This window comes from Prionailurus viverrinus, chromosome A3 (genome assembly GCF_022837055.1).
Source record: "Prionailurus viverrinus isolate Anna chromosome A3, UM_Priviv_1.0, whole genome shotgun sequence".
In the NCBI taxonomy this organism is placed as follows: Eukaryota; Metazoa; Chordata; class Mammalia; order Carnivora; family Felidae; genus Prionailurus; species Prionailurus viverrinus.
Genome location: NC_062563.1, coordinates 45,663,867 through 45,682,311, shown reverse-complemented (window position 1 = coordinate 45,682,311; position 18,445 = coordinate 45,663,867). Strand labels below are relative to the sequence as shown.

General features: G+C 36.6%; 1 protein-coding gene across 5 annotated transcripts in view; it reads left to right on the top strand.

Annotated features, from left to right (window-relative positions):
• RALGAPA2 (Ral GTPase activating protein catalytic subunit alpha 2) overlaps nucleotides 1-18,445 on the top strand; it is a 322,390-nt gene that overhangs the window by 127,270 nt on the left and 176,675 nt on the right. For 3 of the 5 annotated variants that reach the window (XM_047854050.1, XM_047854053.1, XM_047854054.1), the window contains exons 17-20: nucleotides 1,041-1,172; nucleotides 2,904-3,001; nucleotides 7,862-7,952; nucleotides 9,346-9,546. In XM_047854050.1, the coding sequence (XP_047710006.1) occupies nucleotides 1,041-1,172; nucleotides 2,904-3,001; nucleotides 7,862-7,952; nucleotides 9,346-9,546 (522 nt within the window). The remainder of the gene's footprint in view (nucleotides 1-1,040; nucleotides 1,173-2,903; nucleotides 3,002-7,861; nucleotides 7,953-9,345; nucleotides 9,547-18,445) is intronic. The other 2 variants (XM_047854052.1, XM_047854051.1) reach the window with 2 other exon arrangements.

Genomic DNA, 18,445 nt, shown 5'->3' with positions numbered 1-18,445 from the left:
TCTGTTGAGGGACCACATGGCAAGTCCTGTAGGAGGGGTGTCCAGGTAGCAAGGGAGGGAGGAAAGGAGGCAGGAACAGGTCTGAGGGTAGTGTGGAAGAGTGAGCCGCAGAAAGGAGAGAGCAGTAGGTGCAGGTGGGCTAGGATTGCTGGAGACTAAAGTGAGTCAGAGCTCCTGTGGGGGATCAAATTTGTGGGGAGAGGTCAGGGGGAGCCCTATGTCCACTGTGAGGATCCCAGGCTTGGCTGTACAATGATGGGGGGCCTCGGCAAGAGAGAAGTGGTGCAGTCAGATCTTGGTTTTAGAGGGACCTCTCTGGAGCCACATAGAGAATAGAGAACTCATTCTCTGGGAGAATATAGTTTGTAATAATGCTAGCTGAGATTATCCAGTGGCCAGTACTCACCTATGGTTTTCTATTTTATAACAATTATGTATTAATTCTCCAAAAATGCCAGTGGATCATTTTTGTACTTTAGTGATTAATTCAGCATTGCATTTGGTGGTAAAAGCTATTAAATAATTGTAGTATTTTATTTTGGACAGTTGTGCATTTATCTGTTGAAAGGAATGATAGAGTTGAAATTCCCATTTCCTTTTATCTTCCTATAAGAGAGTGTGTGTGTGCACGTGTGTGTGTGTGTGTGTGTGTGTGTGTGTGTCTTTCTACTCTCATCAAATGTAAATTACCTATTCTGTGTATTTCCTGGTTCCCGCATTCCTTGGCATGCCCGGCTCTGAAATTCCAAGTGACTTTCACAGTTCTCAATCATTTCTGCAGCTTTTTCTCTTTTTTTTTTCTCCATTTTGAAAATAAAATGCTTTGCAAAACTTAAAACATATTTTTAGAGTGGAATATTACTTGTTAACAAGTGTAGAAAGAAAACTTTAGTGTGTAAATGCAGATTATCTTATTGTATAATTTTGGACTGGGGGGAAGTATCCCAGACTACATTTTTAGAATCAGTTGGTTCAAGTGGTGAAATTATTTTTAAAAATCTTTGAATACATCTCCGCATGTTTTGTGTTAATGCCCACAGAAGTGGAAGAATGTCAGCAATCAGAAAATGCCCCTGCCATGGAATCTGGCTGCCTGGGGTCGGAGCAGCACATCATTCGTAGCAGCAGCACACCTGACGTCACTGAGCCGCCCCGCCCAGATTCCTCTCAGGGTACGGAGTAGCTGCAGTGGTTAAACAATACAGGACTGTGGATCCTGGCTGGGAAGGAGCTGCACGCCGTATTGCTTTCTGCGTTTATTCTAACCCCACTCAATTTATTTCAAGGAAACTTGCTTTTTAAGTTGATAGCAAGGATGTGATTTCTGGCAATGAAATATTTTCACTGTTTAATACACTTATCTAAAATTATATATACTTAGGTGCACCTCTTTTTTTTAATGTTTATTTATTTATTTTGAGAGAGAGAGAGAGAGAGAGAGAGAGAGAGAGAGAGAGAGAGAACACAAGCAGACAAGCAGAGGAGGGTTAGAGACAGAGAAGACAGAATCTCCAGGCTCAGAGCTGCAAATGCAGAACCTGACGCGGGGCTCAAACCCACAAACTGTGAGATTGTGACCTGAGCCAAAGTCGGATCCTTAACCATCTGAGCCACCCGGGTGCCCCTAGGTGCACCTCTTTTAAGAGTAGCCTGTTTGAGGACTAGAGAGAAGTCCAGTGGTGGCTGGAGTAGGGAAGCAGAGAATGTCACACCACAGGGTTCCGTCGAGCGGCAGAGTTAAGTAGGAGGCAGGGTAGGGGCATGCAAGAAAGGGTCTTGTGAGGAGAGCCATAAAAGTTGACAGTGAGAATGGAGGGCTGGCTGGACTTGTGAAAAAGTTTATTAGCAGCCTGTGAACTCTGCTGAGGCTGAAAATAAGCACTGCTGATGGCATCCATCTACACAGTGTCTCTGACACCTTCAAAGCAAAGCAGAGAGGCAGATGGTCAGATCTGTAAACAATGAATGATGTGTTTTACAGGGAAAGTGCATGTTTCAGTTGTGTCTGGTGGCAGTGAATATGCTTATTATTTAGTTTTAGTTTCATCAGTTAAGTAAGAGATAAACCATCTTGTTTATCAACAGGTTATCTCGTAGCCTCATCAAAATAGGGAAGTATTCCCTCTTAGAAATTTTCTTGAAGTAAGAAGATACACTAAAATAATTTGAGAAATGTATTATCTGAAAGATTTTCTGTTCTCTGAAAGGTTTGGTATAAGACTGTTTTAAACTTTTTTTCCCCCTTAAATATTTGGTAGAATTCACCAGTTGCCTGGAATTTTCCTCTAGGAAGATTTCAAAAAAATATTCACATTTTTAAATCATTTTAAGACCATTAAAATTTTCCTTTTCCTGTTTTGACTCAGATAAGTTGTGGTTTTTCAGGAATTTGTTCAGTTCATGTAATCTTTTCAAATTTATTGGCCCCAGATTATTCATAAAACCCTCTTATGATCATTTTAGTGTTTATAGGCTATGTGGTGATATTCCCTTTTTTATCACTGATACTGATAAGTTCATGCTTTCTCTCATCAGTCTTTATTCTTGAGCAATACTGAACCACCTTCCTGCTCTATTTTCCTGTCAGCTCACCTGGCAAACTCAGGCAGCTTTCCTCTGAGATCCCATTCTCAAGGCCCCTAGGAGAGTCTTGTTACCTTCCCCTGTGCTGGCATAATGTGCTAGGTGGACCTATTGGCTGCACTCAATTCAGTCTCTTAAAAGCTATCTGTGGGTCAAAGATTCTATAGGGTAGACTTGACTCATAGACTATCAGTTTGCCAGATCGTAACTCCTATTTTTACGTATCTTAGGATATCTAAATTTGATTACTTACATATAAATTTTTTTCTCCAATTTTATCATCTAAAATATTTTGTTAATTTTTTCCCCAAAATCTCTAGGTCAAAAGGTAGAAAATATACAGACTTTGAGTTCTGCAGAGTCCAAGCCTATTCAAGAAAATAAAGGATATGTGAAGAAAGAACATGAAGGAATAACAGTAAGATATTTTCAAACTATATCAGTTTGTAATTAAAAATAAACATACAAATTATTGGCATAATAAATACGCTTATTAGTGGCAGTTCTTTTAAAACATTTCTCCATTTAGATGTGTTATTGCCCTGAACAACCCTGAGAGCTCTTAAAGGCTTTCTTACTTTCTGTGTAAAATTATAGTCACACTACAAAAATAGAAAAAAAATTAGCATGAAAATGGAATTTACTTCTGGTCTGTACCTGGCATTCTATATTTTTAAGCAGGTATCCTTGCCTGTCAGACGTATATTCAGATTCCCTGTTCCTGAAACTGCTTTAGGTAGCATGTTCCACCTGACATGAGTTGCTAGATAAGTGATTTTTTTTTTGCAAAGATCAGTTATGATTTCTTTTTTAGAAAAATGTAAAATAGCATTTATCTCTTTAGACTGAATATAAAGTATAAAGAAGAAAAACTAAAAAGTAGCCCACATTTCATGCATGCACGTGACTCCTGCTTAGTCATTCTTTAAAAATATGTAGATATATATTTATAGAAAACTCAAACATAACAGAAAGGTGCACAATAAACAGAGAAAATCTCTCTCTAGTCCTCCCTGCCTAGAAGATAACCAGTGTTAAAATTTTCTGTCTTTATTTTTAAAGGGCATGTATCTTTTTATATATGTTTATTTATACTTGTATGTATGTCATATATACATAAACATGCATATGTTTATGTATACTTATATACTAATAAATATATGTTCTGTATATACCTGCATGTGTATTTTGACAATATATGTATATTTCATACATATATGTATGTTTCAATAATCAAATAAATACCTATATGCCCACCACCCAGTTTAAGAACTAGAATTTTTCCAGTGCTGTTGCTTTGGCCTATATATGTTCCTTCCTTGTTCCCTCAGAGAATGTTATATTGGCTTTGTGTTTATCATGTCCTTGCTTTGCTCTATAGTTTTGTTCTATATGTATGTATTTCCACATTATATTCTTTAGTGTTCCTTATTTATAAACTTTATTAAGTGATTTTATTGCTTTTGTTCACTCACATATTTCTAAGATTTATCAACACTGTGGCGTGTAGCCTAAGTTTTCTCTACCATATGACACTCCATTGTGAATATGTCACAACTTATTTTTCCATTCTCTTGTTGATGGATAGTTAGATTGTTTCATCTTTTTTTTATTAATGAAAAATGTAGCTATGTGCACTCTTGTATATGTTTCAAGATCTACATGTTTGAGATTTTTCTTTATGGTGACTATCTAGGCATGGGATTAATGAGACATAAAGTAGAAGAATATTCTTTACAAGAGACTGTATGTTTTCCAAAGTGATTACACCACTTATATTTCTGCCAACAATGTGTTGAGTTCCCATTCATCCACATTTTTGTCAATACTTGCTATTGTCAGATTGTGAGTTAGGTGGATGAAAATGGGAATTCATTTTATTTTGCATTTTTCAGATTACTAATAAAGTTTAAAATATTTCCACATGTTGATTGACCATGTGTGTTTCATGTGACGTCTTTGACATTTTCTTATTGATTTTTTTTCTGTTTCTCTCTTATCTGTACTAATTCTTTATATAGTCTGAAGAGTAATCCTATTTTGGTTATGTTTCTAGAAAATATTTTTTTTCCAGTGTATGGTTTATATTTTCACTCTCTCAATGGTGTATTGATGAACAGAAGTTCTTAATTTTGGTATTTTTGATTATTAATTATATTTATAGTTAGGTTTATGAAATATTAAAATGCCAACTCTACAAGGATAAGAATATTTAAGTGTTTCAGTTTTGCTGTACACATTTAAGTCTTTTATCTATCTTGAATTGATTCTTATTTACGGAGGTAGGGATCTAATTTTATTTTATTTTTTCCCACATGGATAACCACTTGTCCTTGGTCCCATTTATTGAATTCATCTTTCCTTCATTGATCTGAAATGATACCTCTCTCTCATATATACTTATCTTGACTGATTGGTAACTTCGTGTTTTTGGCCAGTAGTACAACATCTTAATTACTGTAGTTCCTCCACTTCTTTATCCCTTCCCCCCACCTTCTATTGGAAGCTATTTTTTTACTATCTTTTGTCTTTCATTGTTGTTTTTGAGAGTTCTGTCCATTCTGTTTAGATGTCATTCCTTGCTATTCTTTGTCCTTGCCCTTCAGTTTTCTTGCATTATATTTAGGTGCATTTTCTTTTGGTTTATACATTTGTCCTTTTTTGTATACGCTATGTGCCATGCATCTTGTTCTTCCATTGTTTCTGGAAAATTCTTGGTAGTCATTTCTTCAAATATTGCCTCTTGTTTGTTCTTTCAGCTCTTTTTTCCTGGAATTTTGAGTAGAAATATATTTAGACTTTCTCATTCTGTCTTCCACATTCTTATGTCTCTTTTCACATTTGCCACTCTTCTTGACCCTCTGGTACATTCTGGGTGATTCATTAGATCTGTTTTTCAGATCTTTGTTTTTTCATATGGAGTTGGCTATGTAATACTTCCACTGAGTTTTTTAGTTCAACAATGATAACTTTTGCTTCTGAAAGTTCAGGTTAATTCTTTTCAAACATTCTTGTAATTTCTAATAATTTCTTGTTGCTTGCTCATTTTTGTGATTGCTCATTTTTGTGATTTCCATCTTTTATGTCTTTAAAATAGTCACAAATTACAATTCTAAATTCTTTTTCTGATTGTCTGAAGTCCTTGCGGGGAGGGGCGGGTAGGAGTGGGGTCTAAATCTAGTATTTGTTGTTTCTGAGACTCTTGTACATGATGATTTATTTCCTTGGGTATTCAGTGATCTTTGATTATGAGTTCCTAGCTGATGGATCTTAATCTACAGGAAATCTGGATGTCTGAAGTGATGGAGTTTCACCAGGACAATGTGCATTTGTTTCTTCCAAGAGCCAATGAGTGCTCCTTTAATCCTGGAATCTCAGTCCTTTTGCCACTGGCAGTGGCAATAGTAGATTTACCCTTATGGCAGCCCTGTTTTCACTGCTCTGGTTTCTACTCACTTTGTGGGGGGAGTATGGATCACTGGGAGATTTATTCTACTTCCCTGTGAGCCTGAAATTCTTACATAAAATCTATTTCTATAGCTGGAGGAAATTCCAAACATCTTTCATATAGTCAGAACCACCCACATTCTGCTTTTTAGTTGAGGAAAGATCCTGGGTATATTTCTGTTATCACATTAGGTATATATCATCCTTCTTTAAGGCTGGGTAGTATTTTTTTTCATGTACTGTTAATCTTCTAGATATTTCATCCATGACCTACTTCTGTGCTTTAGCTTAATAATTGTCCTGTCTTTTAATTGTATATCTCAGCCCCTCCTTTTCATTTGTTTGCTTGTTTAATATTTTTCCCTTTAGTTGGCTCATTGAACCCTAGGTTTCTTACACACTTTGCACTGGAGGACCTTAAATTCACATCTTCATTCTTGACTTAATCCTCTATTTCACTCCTAGATTTTTATTGCCCACTTACGGTACATTTGCTTTGGATATTTAGCCTAAATATGAAAATCAAAACATCAGAAATCTTCTCAAGTTCCTTTATCCTTATGCTTCCTTCTTTCCTCCCTCCCTCCCTCCCTCCCTCCCTCCCTTCCTTCCTTCATCACCATCATTCCTATGGTTCCCTAGGTTCATATCCTTTTGTGATTTAATTTTTCTCCACTCCCATATACAGGTCTTGTATAAGCTCTTGTCTGTCATTCTACAGCATTTTCTTATTTATCTTTTCTTCTCCTTTTCCACCATCAAAAGTCTTATCATCTCATTCCTTATTCAGTCTAACAGTTCATAGCGGTTTTCTTCTTAATTTTAATATATCCCACAGATGACTACTAGACTTATCTTTCTAGTTGAATTTTTAATCACAGTAAACTATTATCTGGAACATACAGTTGCTTGTTTTGTCAATATTGGGTTGAAATTTGTAAGCCTGATGTTGAAGGCCCACTGGCAGCTACCTCTTTTAGAAGGTGGTCTGCGTTTTCTTCTTAACATTTTCCTTCTTCGCCTGACTGCCTTGCATGGCCTGCTATAATCAGCTTCTTTTCCTGCACATAGAACTTGCTGATTACCACTCAGTGCTTCCTGCCTTGAATCCCCTCCTGCCTTCTCTCTACCACTTCATGTCTGTTGCCTTCTTGAACAGCTGTCCTGTAACTGTGAGCCGATTAAGGTAACACTTTACTCTGCATACCTTTTAGAGAGAGTTTGCTTGCACATTTTTCTTATGTACATTGTGATCATTATGTGTAATGTGTATGTTTTGTCTCTCCAAGCAAGTTATAAATTTTAGAGGATGCAGATTGCCTCCAAATCTTTTAGTCGTCTCTATTTAACACGAGGTTTAGGTGTTGAGGCGGTGCTCAGGAAAGTCTGTTGCATATTTCACAAAGAGGCACTGAGTGACTTTTAGATGCCTAGATAGAATTTACACATTCCCTGCTTGCACACTCACCATTCCTGGGTAACTTAGGCCCTCTGCAAATTGGCTTCATTATGTATGTGTGCTCAAGCAGAAGTACAAATAAAACTTTAAAAATAAATTATTTCCATATAATTTGGCATCCCTGCTCGGTAGATCAATTTAATTGGATGTCACTTGACAAAGAAGAAGCCAAAAATTTCAGATCTTGAGTAATTTTATAATTTAATTATAGTAATTTGTGAACACATATCCTTCAAGTGGAAAACATCATTCAATTTTTTGTTGCTGTTATTATTGTTTGTTTCTTTTTCTTTATAAATGTGGACTAGAAACTTAGTCTTGTAAAAATTAGAACTTTCCTGTAACAAATGCAATATTTCTTTTTGTCTGAAGATCTTAGTCAGAAGAAGCAGCAGCCCTGCTGAATTGGATTTAAAAGATGATTTGCAGCAGACACAAGGAAAATGTAAGGAAAGACAGAAGAGTAAGTTCCAGGAAATGTGGTCTGTGTTCGTCCCACTTAAGAGTGGATCTATTTTGTTCTCTTATAACTTGTATCTTATCTTCTGAAGAGTCACGGTTGTGAATTGGGACATTTTTATTCCTGGAATCCCAGGATTGATGGGTGGTTAGTCAACACATACAGTAAACCAGGTCCAGTCCATTATGTGTGCCTTAGAGGCCTGTCCTTCCACCCCAGGTCTTTCTCCAGGTAAGAGGCACAACCAAGGTCAATGGCTGGGTGAGCAAACAAACCCAGAAGGAAAACTGGTCTTCTCCAGAAAGTTCCCACAGGCTAGGAACAAAAAGCTTCAGAAGCACATTGAAATCAATGGTATAAGTATTTGAAATTTGATTCAAATCCTTGGATATATTATGTATTGTAATCTGTGGCCCCAATACTTTGCTTCCATGAAGTCAGGTACCTGGCCATGCCCTTCTCAGATTGCATAACAGGCAGTTCCTGCAAATCGAGGCTGGTTTTGGTAGAGGCAGAGGAGCTCCTCTTAGGCTCCACCTTCAGACCCTGTGGGCTTGGAGTTCTGTGGCAGATGAACTTAGGGACCTAACAGGTTGGTTTCTGGGGCAACTTTCAGTTTATCTGGTGGCTGGGACAACTTGTAGTTCTTGGCAAGTGAAGGAAGGACAACAAATCCCAAGCAACAAGGCTGAGGGATGGTCAGCAAATACAAAGAACAGACAGAAGAGTAGGCAGACAGGAAGGGTAGACACATAAAACTGTTATGAAGTAGACAGGAGACTTGGAGGAGTAGACTGTCTAGGTCTGTTTTGTGTCAGACTAAATAGCTCTATATGGCTTAATAGCCTTTGAAAGCATCATTGTATGATGACAAATTAGAACTTTTTAGTGTTTAAAGGGGAGAAAATTTCTTTTGGAGAAAATCTTTTGCAGTTGGACACTTCATCCCTCAGTGAGTGTGGGTGATTGACTCTGGGTTTAGGACTAAATATTGAGCTCAATGTATAAAGGATCCTTAGACTCTTACAGCTAGGAGAATAATCTTGCATTCATGGTGAAATGAATTCCCACCTTCTTCCTCCACTCACTCCTATTTTGTAGCTGTGTATATTGCAATAGAAAGCTTAAGGACCTGATATAATCTTTTGGGTATATAGGATAACTGAATTAAAGACTTCCTTGAAAAGAATGTCACTTCATGTGACATGTTACATTCATGGAGCTTGTAATGACTATCAATGCCCTGTACCTGGGAGGTTTGTTTTGTTGGCAAAGATCCCTACAGAGTCACCTTTTGAGCCCTTATCCCCTGAAAGATTCCGGCTGCGTCAACTGTTTAGTTACTTTCATGTTAGTAATCGGGAGCATTCTGATTTCCAGCAATTTGTTATTTCAGACTTCGGTTCTTCTGTTGTGCCAGGTGAAAGTGTCAGCAGTGACACAGCTCTGGGCTATAACAACGAGGCAGAGCTGTCCATGAGCCCATGGCCAACCTGTGACGAGGACCCGGAACTGAGCACTCCCACAGATGTTGTGACTGACTCTGATGCCCGCCACTGGTTACAACTGAGTCCCACTGATGCTTCAAACTTAACAGGTAACTGCATCTTTGAAAGGCATCAGTGTTACCAATTGGGAATCCCAGAGTTTCCCAGTAGCAAGAATTCTAGGGATCCTTTAGCACAATGATGATGGGGTGCTACCTCCAACCAAATTGGTGTAGTAGCCCCAACCACCTGTTCCTAATCAGTCATGAATTCTCAGAGTCCTATGTGGACCTCTCCACATTGTAAGACATTGGCCAGATAAGGGAGGGAGCAAGCCATGTCGAACCACTGTCCATCATGAGAGGAAGTGGTGATATTCATGCCAAGCCTTTGCCATCCCTGACCACATTTGCTTTACTCTGGAAACAGAGAAGAGTAATTTATCCAACTCACATGTATCATAAATACAGAATAAGTTAAAGAGTTTGAATAGCTTATTGATTAATATTTTCTTTAAGTTTTACAATAAAATATTTGACATATAAGATAAGCTGCGACATATTTGTAAGTTATGGCCCATAGTACTAAAATGATCACCAGTGAATCTACTACCTAACTTAAGAAATAGAATGGCTCCCACACCAGTGAAGTTCCCTATAGGCCTTTCTCAAGTCACTTCCCTTCTCTCATCAGCCTGTCAGCCTGTCCCCAATTTTTTCAGTAATAATTTCCTAGATTTCTTTATAGTTTTGCCACATGTATCTGTGTCCTCAAATAATGTACCATTTAATTTAAATTTTAAGACTTTAAAAAATGATATCATAATCTGTATTTTTTGCTATTTTTTCCCACAGAGTATTATATTTTTAAGATTCATGAATGGACTACAGAGGCAAACTTTCTGGTCTGCATCCAGGTTCTGCCAAGGAATTTCTGTGTGGCCTTGAGAAAGTTAACCTCTCTGTCAATTTCTTTTTTGTAAAATGTGGGTAGTAATAGTCCCCAGTATAGGGTTGTTGGGGGAATAAATGTGTGAACACGTAAGTCAAGTGCACAGAACAGTGCATATGGAAGTGCTCTGCAGTTTTAGCTATACACATGCACATACACACACACACACTCACACAAAGTCCTTCCTGGTCCACCATATTCATGCTTATGGGCAGATATCTCTTAGGAAAACAACAACAAACTAGAAAGCACAAATTGAGTAAAAAGTATTATTAAAATGTTAAAAATCATTATTTTTTGTTTTATTTTATTTTAAGAGAGAGAGAGAGAGAGCACATGCACATACGAGGTGGGGAGGAGAAGTGAAAGGGAGAGAGAGAATCCCAAGCAGCTCTGTGCTATCAGCATGATGATGGGCTTGATCCCAGGAACCATGAGATCATGACCTGAGTTGAAATCAAGAGTCAGCCACTTAACTGACCGAGCCACCCAGGTGCCATGAAAATGCTAAAAATCATTTATTAATGATAAATAAAGGCTTAAATTTTACCTTAGTTTTTTTTAACCAAGCAAACTTTGGTTTTCATTAATTATGATATAAAATTTAATGAATCTCTAATGATTTTGGAAATTGCTGATGGAGTTACATCAAAACTTCTTAAAATTTGCATAGAAAAATGGTGTTGAATAAAATCTTTTATCTATGAGAGAGGTAGGACTAAGAAGTTAAGAACTTAATGTGTATTTAATGTGTGTATTTTAATTTAGATTAGATTTGTGAACAAAGAAAAACAAACCATTTAGCTATAAATGAATAATGCATTGCCTTATAATCCTTCAGTGCTGTCCTTAAAAGACAGGAAACATCTTTGATCTATGTATTCAAATCTGCCAGTGGTTAGAATAGCCTTGCAGAGTCAGTGAGAAAATGATTGGCAAAATCATGTGTTTAGTTTCATAAATTATTGGGTAGCAATTTGTGCTTCTCAAATTTTTGATTGCTTTAAAAATGATTTGCAATTCTTTATATATATAATGACATAGAGATACATGTAATGATTTTAAATAATAATACCATAAATTTATAAAGTATTTAACAGTTTACAAAGAACTTTGAGGCATCCTTTCTGATTCTTTATTGTAAGCAGGCCAAGTCTTCTCAATTCTGTTTTAGAAATGGAGAAACTGAGACCCAGAGAAAATATATTGTCTAGCTAAACTAATTACCACAGCTGGAACTGGCTTCCAAAGTGTTTTGCATTTAGTGCAGTGCTGTCTACTCCTGTCTACTGCATTGCTGTTAAAATTACAATTGCAACACCCTTTAAACTATTTGAGAATTATTTATGCATGTATGGAATAAATGGTTTCTTTGGGTCCAATATACAGATTATTCAAGGGAAATCATCAGCGTGGTACTGTCAAAGGCAATAGTAAATTTTCAGTAAGTTGAATTTACTAAAACAAGAACTAGTTTTAATTATTTTTATTGAAAAGAAAGAAAATTGGGTGCTTACTTCTTTTGTCTGTCCTTTGGAAAGATTAGTTTTGATCCTACTTCAGAGTATGCATGGGACAGGTCAATTTAATAAACTTGTGTGAGGTAATTTCATATGATGCACTCTATGTTGTGATTAACTCCTCCAAATACTTAGTTCTTCTTTGAAATACTAATATAGAGAATCGGTACACTCAGTTCAATAGTTCATCTTGTCATCTGTGAAAAGGACAAACTGTAATATGATAAGGTTTAAGGATTATCACAGCTCTGAATTTAACTTTCTGTTCTTAAGAGAACAATTTCTTCATAAATGTACAAAATAAAATTCATGTTAGCCTGATCTTCAGGACATGCAGAGAATGATCAAACAATTTGAGTGTATCTTTGTTTCTTGTTGAATAATCCTACCAATTACCAAATGTTTAGGATAACAAACTGCTTCTAAAACCTTGAACTCCATCACTAGCAGGTTAACAATTTTATATTTCTTTTCTCATTTACATTATTACACATTTGCTGAAAATAACAGCTAAATTTATTGTTCATTGAAAATGATTGTTGTGAAAGAAGTTACTTATATTCACAGGTTCCTAGAAATAGGGCTATGGCATGACATGTGGGCGCATCCAAACTACCATGGGATTGGTTGCTTACCTTCTAAAATCTTTAAAATGAATAATGTATGTCCATAAAGCAGATGAGGAAGAAGAGGGGAGTCAGGCCATAGTGGTGGTCAACTGAATGCCAACTGGCTACTTCTCTACTTTTGATCATCAGAATCCAGGCCTGATTTTTCTGGTTTCAGAATGAAGGTGTTTCAGTTGAGCCTTCGGGTTTGTGCCTTTTGTTTAGTTTTCAAATTGAAAGGGAAATTTATTTCCAAAGCGCCAGCAATGTTTCGTCAACATTCTACCAAGTCTACATAAAATTGCAGCCATGTGAAATCTCCATTTGGTCATAAGTGCCTGTTTTACCAATTACCAAGACATTTCATGACTAAAATCCTTTGCGTATTTGAACAGTTCTATACTTTAGATTTCTCTGTTAAAATCATGTGTGTTTGGAGAAAAATTATGATTTTATTGGTTTGCAAGACTTTCTACTTCAATAAAATGTTTTAAATGCCTTGTAGCATTTAGTAATAATGAAACAGAAAGATACTAGGCTAGTATGCTAGCTTGCTCATGAAAAAGAAAATAAACTAAGTACTTGGTATTATTAGGGTGGCATGAAATTTTCTGAAATCTCTCAAATCCCCATTTTTAATTAAGTGCTGCTTCACTGAGGAACCATCTACATGTAAAATGTCAGCATCTGTTCTGTTACTTATGCCATGAGTGGAAGTAATTTTGGGCAAAAACATTTCAATTCATTTAAAAAAGTGACAATAGTATTGAGCATGCAGTCCTTTCGTATACTTCTAAAGGACTCAACATAACTTGATAATGTGATAAGGGGTGTTTCCTAGGATTTTTATCATTGAGGCCTAAATTTTTCTGAGAGCAAAGCAGTAGTAAAACAGACGTTCTACATGGATTCTTTCATAACTGAGAATCTATTAGTTTGCTGGTAGCAGGGAGGTACAGGTGACAAGGTACCTGGCCTACATTTCCTTGGAGTTGTTACTCAGCCAGAGTTCCAGTGTGATTGGAATGCTGGGAGCTGATCTCTCTTTGGATGGCTGCATTTTGGGTGGTGGTAGAGGATGAGACAAAGCTCGTAAATCATCTACCTAATCCCCTTACCTTTTTTTTTTAATCCTCAAAGGATTAAAGGCATCATGACATTCTTTATGAGAAACATAAATGCCATATTATTTGTTCACTTGGGGGCTTATATTGATTTGTAAGTACTCATTAAGCCTTCAACATAACTTCTCAGACTGACAGATGTACTTATTTTACTGATTAAACATTAGGAAGGTGAGTGTCTCTTCTGAGGTTTTGTAAATGTTCGAGAACCTAGAAGGTCTGTCATTAGGCTTTTGCTATCTCTGCTTTCTTTCAGGTACAGTATGTAGGAATTCCAGCTTGGACTATATCTGCTCATTATAATGTCTCTCTTTAACTGATTATATGATTCCTCTGTAAGAAATACAGATGTGTTTTTCTTTAAGAAGGAACAGTGCTTCTGTGTTTTGGAAGGCCCTTCCATGACACTATGTGCCATCATTATTAAATCCTTTGTTTCAGTGTCTTGGGATCGTTCCATAACTAATATAATAAGCTCTCAGCAGCTATCATGGGTGCAGTGTTGGAAGGATACAGAACTGTTCTTGGATCTGCCCCGGCTCCTTGTCAGGTTCACTCCTCCTTGCTCCTTTTGGCCAGCTTGTCATTTCTCTACTTGAGTTCCTTACATCCATATATTGTACTTCCATTTCTTTGATTAGGCCTTAAAACACCAGCAACATATATACTCAAAATGACACCCAGTGGGGGGTTAATTGCCTAGAAATCAGTCTGTCTTCATTTGTGTGGGGTAAGCAGTAGAACTTGGGGATGATTATGTTAATGAAAAGTGTAATAAGACAATAGAAAAAGAGGATTAGTGGTGGAGGCAAGACACAGCTCTTAAAACTCCCTCCAAAGGTTCAAAAGCAAAGCAAAGCAGGGCTCCTGGCTGACTCTTATCTCAGGGTTGTGAGTTCCAGCCCCACACTGGGTGTAGAGATTGCTTAAACAAACAAGAAAACTTAAAAAAAAAAAAAAACAAAGCAAAAGCAACTTCAACAGGAAGCTGAAAGTAAGATATTAGAAATAGAATCAAATCAGCAACTACAATAAATATAAACCATATAAATTTGCAGTTGAAATCAGAAACTCATGGAATCAGAAATCTCTTTTACATTGAAGAACTAAAGCCGAGCCATATGATGTTTACCAGAGGTAACCCTAATTGTGTTCAGGAAGACCATAAGTAAGTACATACATTGGTAGCTGGGAAGAAAGATCACTGAGCTAAACTAAATATATGTCAGTTACATAAACTTTAAAGCAGAAATCACTTTTTAGTGACAGTAATAGCTCTGAATTTATATGAACTTCATAGCCTCCAGAAATATGAAACAAAATTTGACAGAATTACAAGGAACTACTAATAAAACCATAATCATAGTGGGAAATTTTAATGTGAGTTCTTATTAATTGATCAGTCAAGCAGAAAAATACTGGAATAGAGAAGATGTACACAATACAATTTATCCTGATTGAATGGATATATATAAAAAACTTTGAACTTCAAAATACATGTGATTTTTAAAAGCACATGGAACATTTACAGAAATTGACCAATTAGATCATTAAGTCTCAACACATGTCCATACTTTGAAACTATACCACATCCTGTGAATATGATGAAATAAAGAACAAAATTAAGAAACTAAAAACTGCACCCCAAATAAATTAAGTCCAAAAGAAACTATGAATTAGAAAATACCTCAAACAGAACTACAGTGAAAGTTACATACCACAATGTCTAGATTGTAACTGAAGAGTTATATGGAGGAAAATATATGGCCTTAGGTGTGTATATTAGAAGAGAAAATTATTGGGGTGCCTGAGTGGCTCAGTCAGTTAAGTGTGTCTGACTCTTGATTTTGGCTCAGGTCATGATCTCATAGGTTTGTGGAATCAAACACTGACAGCATGGAGCCTCCTTAGGATTCTCTCCCTCTCTCTCTCTGCCCCTCCCCTGCTCATGTGCTTTCTCTCTCTCTCTCTCTCTCTCTCTCTCAAAAGAAAAAAAAAGAAAATTATTGATCTATGTGTTCTATTCAAAAAATTAGGAAAAAATGGCAGAATAGTATATAGAAGTTAATAAAAATGAACTAAGAAAGTTAAGAGAATGGACATATATACTAGAAAGCAGTGAAGATGATCAAAAACAACTCTTCAAAAGCATTAATAAAATAGACAAGTAGGCAGGATTAATTGAGGAAAAAATAATGAGGGTAAAAAGGAACAGAACTACAAAAACAATGTAAGCTTTAAAAAATAATACAGTAAGTTAATTTGAATAGATTTATAAAAATAAAGGACAATTCCCAGTTTTACTGAAGCTTCAAATAAAAGAGAAGCTGTCTTTTCCTGTTGCAGAGATTAGAAAGAAAGAAAGCTCCCAAAATTGTTATTTACCTTGTGACACCTTGACAGTAAAACCAGACAAAATGAGTATTGAAAAAGGAAAATTAGAGTCTGTCTCAGTTAAAAGCATATAAATGAAAATCCTATGGGGTACCTGGGTGGCTCAGTTGGTTAAGCATTTGACTCTTGGTTTTGGCTCAGGTCATGATCTCACAGCTTCATGAGTTTGAGCTCCGAGTCAGGCTCTGTACTGGCAGCATGGAGCTTGCCTGGGATTCTCTCTCTCTCTCTCTCTCTCTCTCTCTCTCTCTCTTTCCCTCCCTCCCCCTCTCTCTGCACCTCCCCCACTTGCACTGTTTCTCTCAAAATAAACTTAAATTTTTGTAAACAAAAATCCTAAAAAAAGCATTAGCAAATGAAATCCAAGAATATTAGGAAAAGGTCATACATACATCAGAGCTAAGAGAAGTTCACTTCAGAAATGCAAAAGCAAATAATAACAATGATGCAAAAGGAAGGTCTATCATGAGAAAGACAGCAGACAAATCCCAACTGAAAAACATTCTACTAAATACCTGATCAGTTCTCCTCAAAACAGTTAAGGTCATCAAAAACAAGGACATGGCCAAGAGAAGGTGAAAGAAACATGACAATTAAATGTAATGTGGTATCCTGCATGGAATCTTGGAACATAAAAATTAATAAAAGACATTAGGTTAAAAACCAAAGAGGTCTAAATAAAGTATGGGCTTGATATAATAATGTTTCAATATTGGTCTATTAATTATAGTAGATGTACCATACTTACATAAGATGTGAGCAATGGGGGATGTCAAATTAGACATTTGTCTAATGTTAAGTTAGACATAAATCCACAAAGACAGGGATGGCAGGAAAAAAGGCAGTAGTAACCAACTTTTAAAAGTTATAACAGATGACACATGGCCAAGGCATCAGCAGACCTGAGGGCACTGAATCCTGTGTTGGTACTGGGGAGAGCCACGAAGCAAGCTGACTGCAGTTATTGTAGATTTCCTAGAAGGGTTAAAAAATTGTCCATATGAGGTAGCTATAGAAGTAGGAGGTAATGGTGGGGCTAAAAACAGGCAGACTGTTTGGAAGTCTATTTAAGAAGTAGTTAGAACTTCATCCCAGAAGAAGAAGCAAATAAATTGGGAGGTTTCTGGCCTGGAGTCACCAATAAACAGCTAAGTATAGAGGTGCTGTCTTGAAAACAAAGGAACTAAGGAATAATTTGCATACTATCTGAGCAGTAAAGAGTCTTTTTCCTAGAATTTGGGTTCTAGGAATAAAAGCCCCAAAGAAAATGTATGTCTGAGGTTTTCTGAGAACATGGTGAAACTCTCCAAAGATAATGCCTGTGCACTATGCTTCCATTCAGCTTTTTGTGGACCATTCTTAAATATGAGCAGATAGCCAAGGATCCCCAACCATTTGAAAAAGATATCTAATATGAAAACACAAGACAAATATAAGAATATAGGATGAAGTAGGGGCGCCTGGATGGCTCCTTCGGTTGAGCGTCCGACTTTGGCTCAGGTCATGATCTCACAGTTCGTTAGCTCAAGCCCCGCGTCAGGCTCTGTGGTGACAGCTCAGAGCCTGGAGCCTGCGTTGGATTCTGTGTCTCCCTCTCTCTCTCTCTTTCCCTCTCTCTCTCTCTCTCTCTCTCTGCCTCTCCCCAGCTCATGCTCTGTTTCTATCAAAAATGAATAAACTTAAAAAAATTATTAGAAAAAAAGAATATGGGATGAAGTAGAATGGAGCAGATCTTAAAAGGAGTCTGAAAAAAGTCTATTTAACCCATCCCCCCCAAACAGATTAAGAGTACACTTATCTTAATGAACACTGAGTAATGTATAGAATTCTTGAAATCATTATATTGTACACTTAAAACATATTAATATAACACTATAATTTTTTTTTACCTTAGAGTTTAAAAAAAAAAGCCTGGGAAGAAATAAAAATTTAAAAAGCTATTAATATCTTCATGAGGTAAGAATATACTGTATCCATGAAAGAAGTACCAAGAGTATAAAAATAGACTGAAAACAAGAAAGATCTTTTGGATATTGAAAATATGAACAGAGGGGCGCCTGGGTGGCTCAGTTGGTTGAGCATCTGACTCTTGATTTCGGCCCAGGTCATGATCTGAGAATCATGGGATCAAGCCCCACGTGAGGCTCCGTGCTGATAATGGAGCCTGCTTAAGATTTTCCCTCTCTTTCCTTCTACCCCTCTCCCCTGCTCATGCTCTAAATTAAAAATAAAATAAAATAGAAATATGGCAGCAGAAATAAAATCAAATCAGTGGAAGTCAATACAATACCTGGATATTGTAGTCAAAAGGACCTAATGAATTGGCAAACACAGTGGCTAAAAATAGACCAGGTGACACCAGGAGGCTTCAGAACACTAGGTACAAAGAGGATACAAATTTTGCCAACTTAA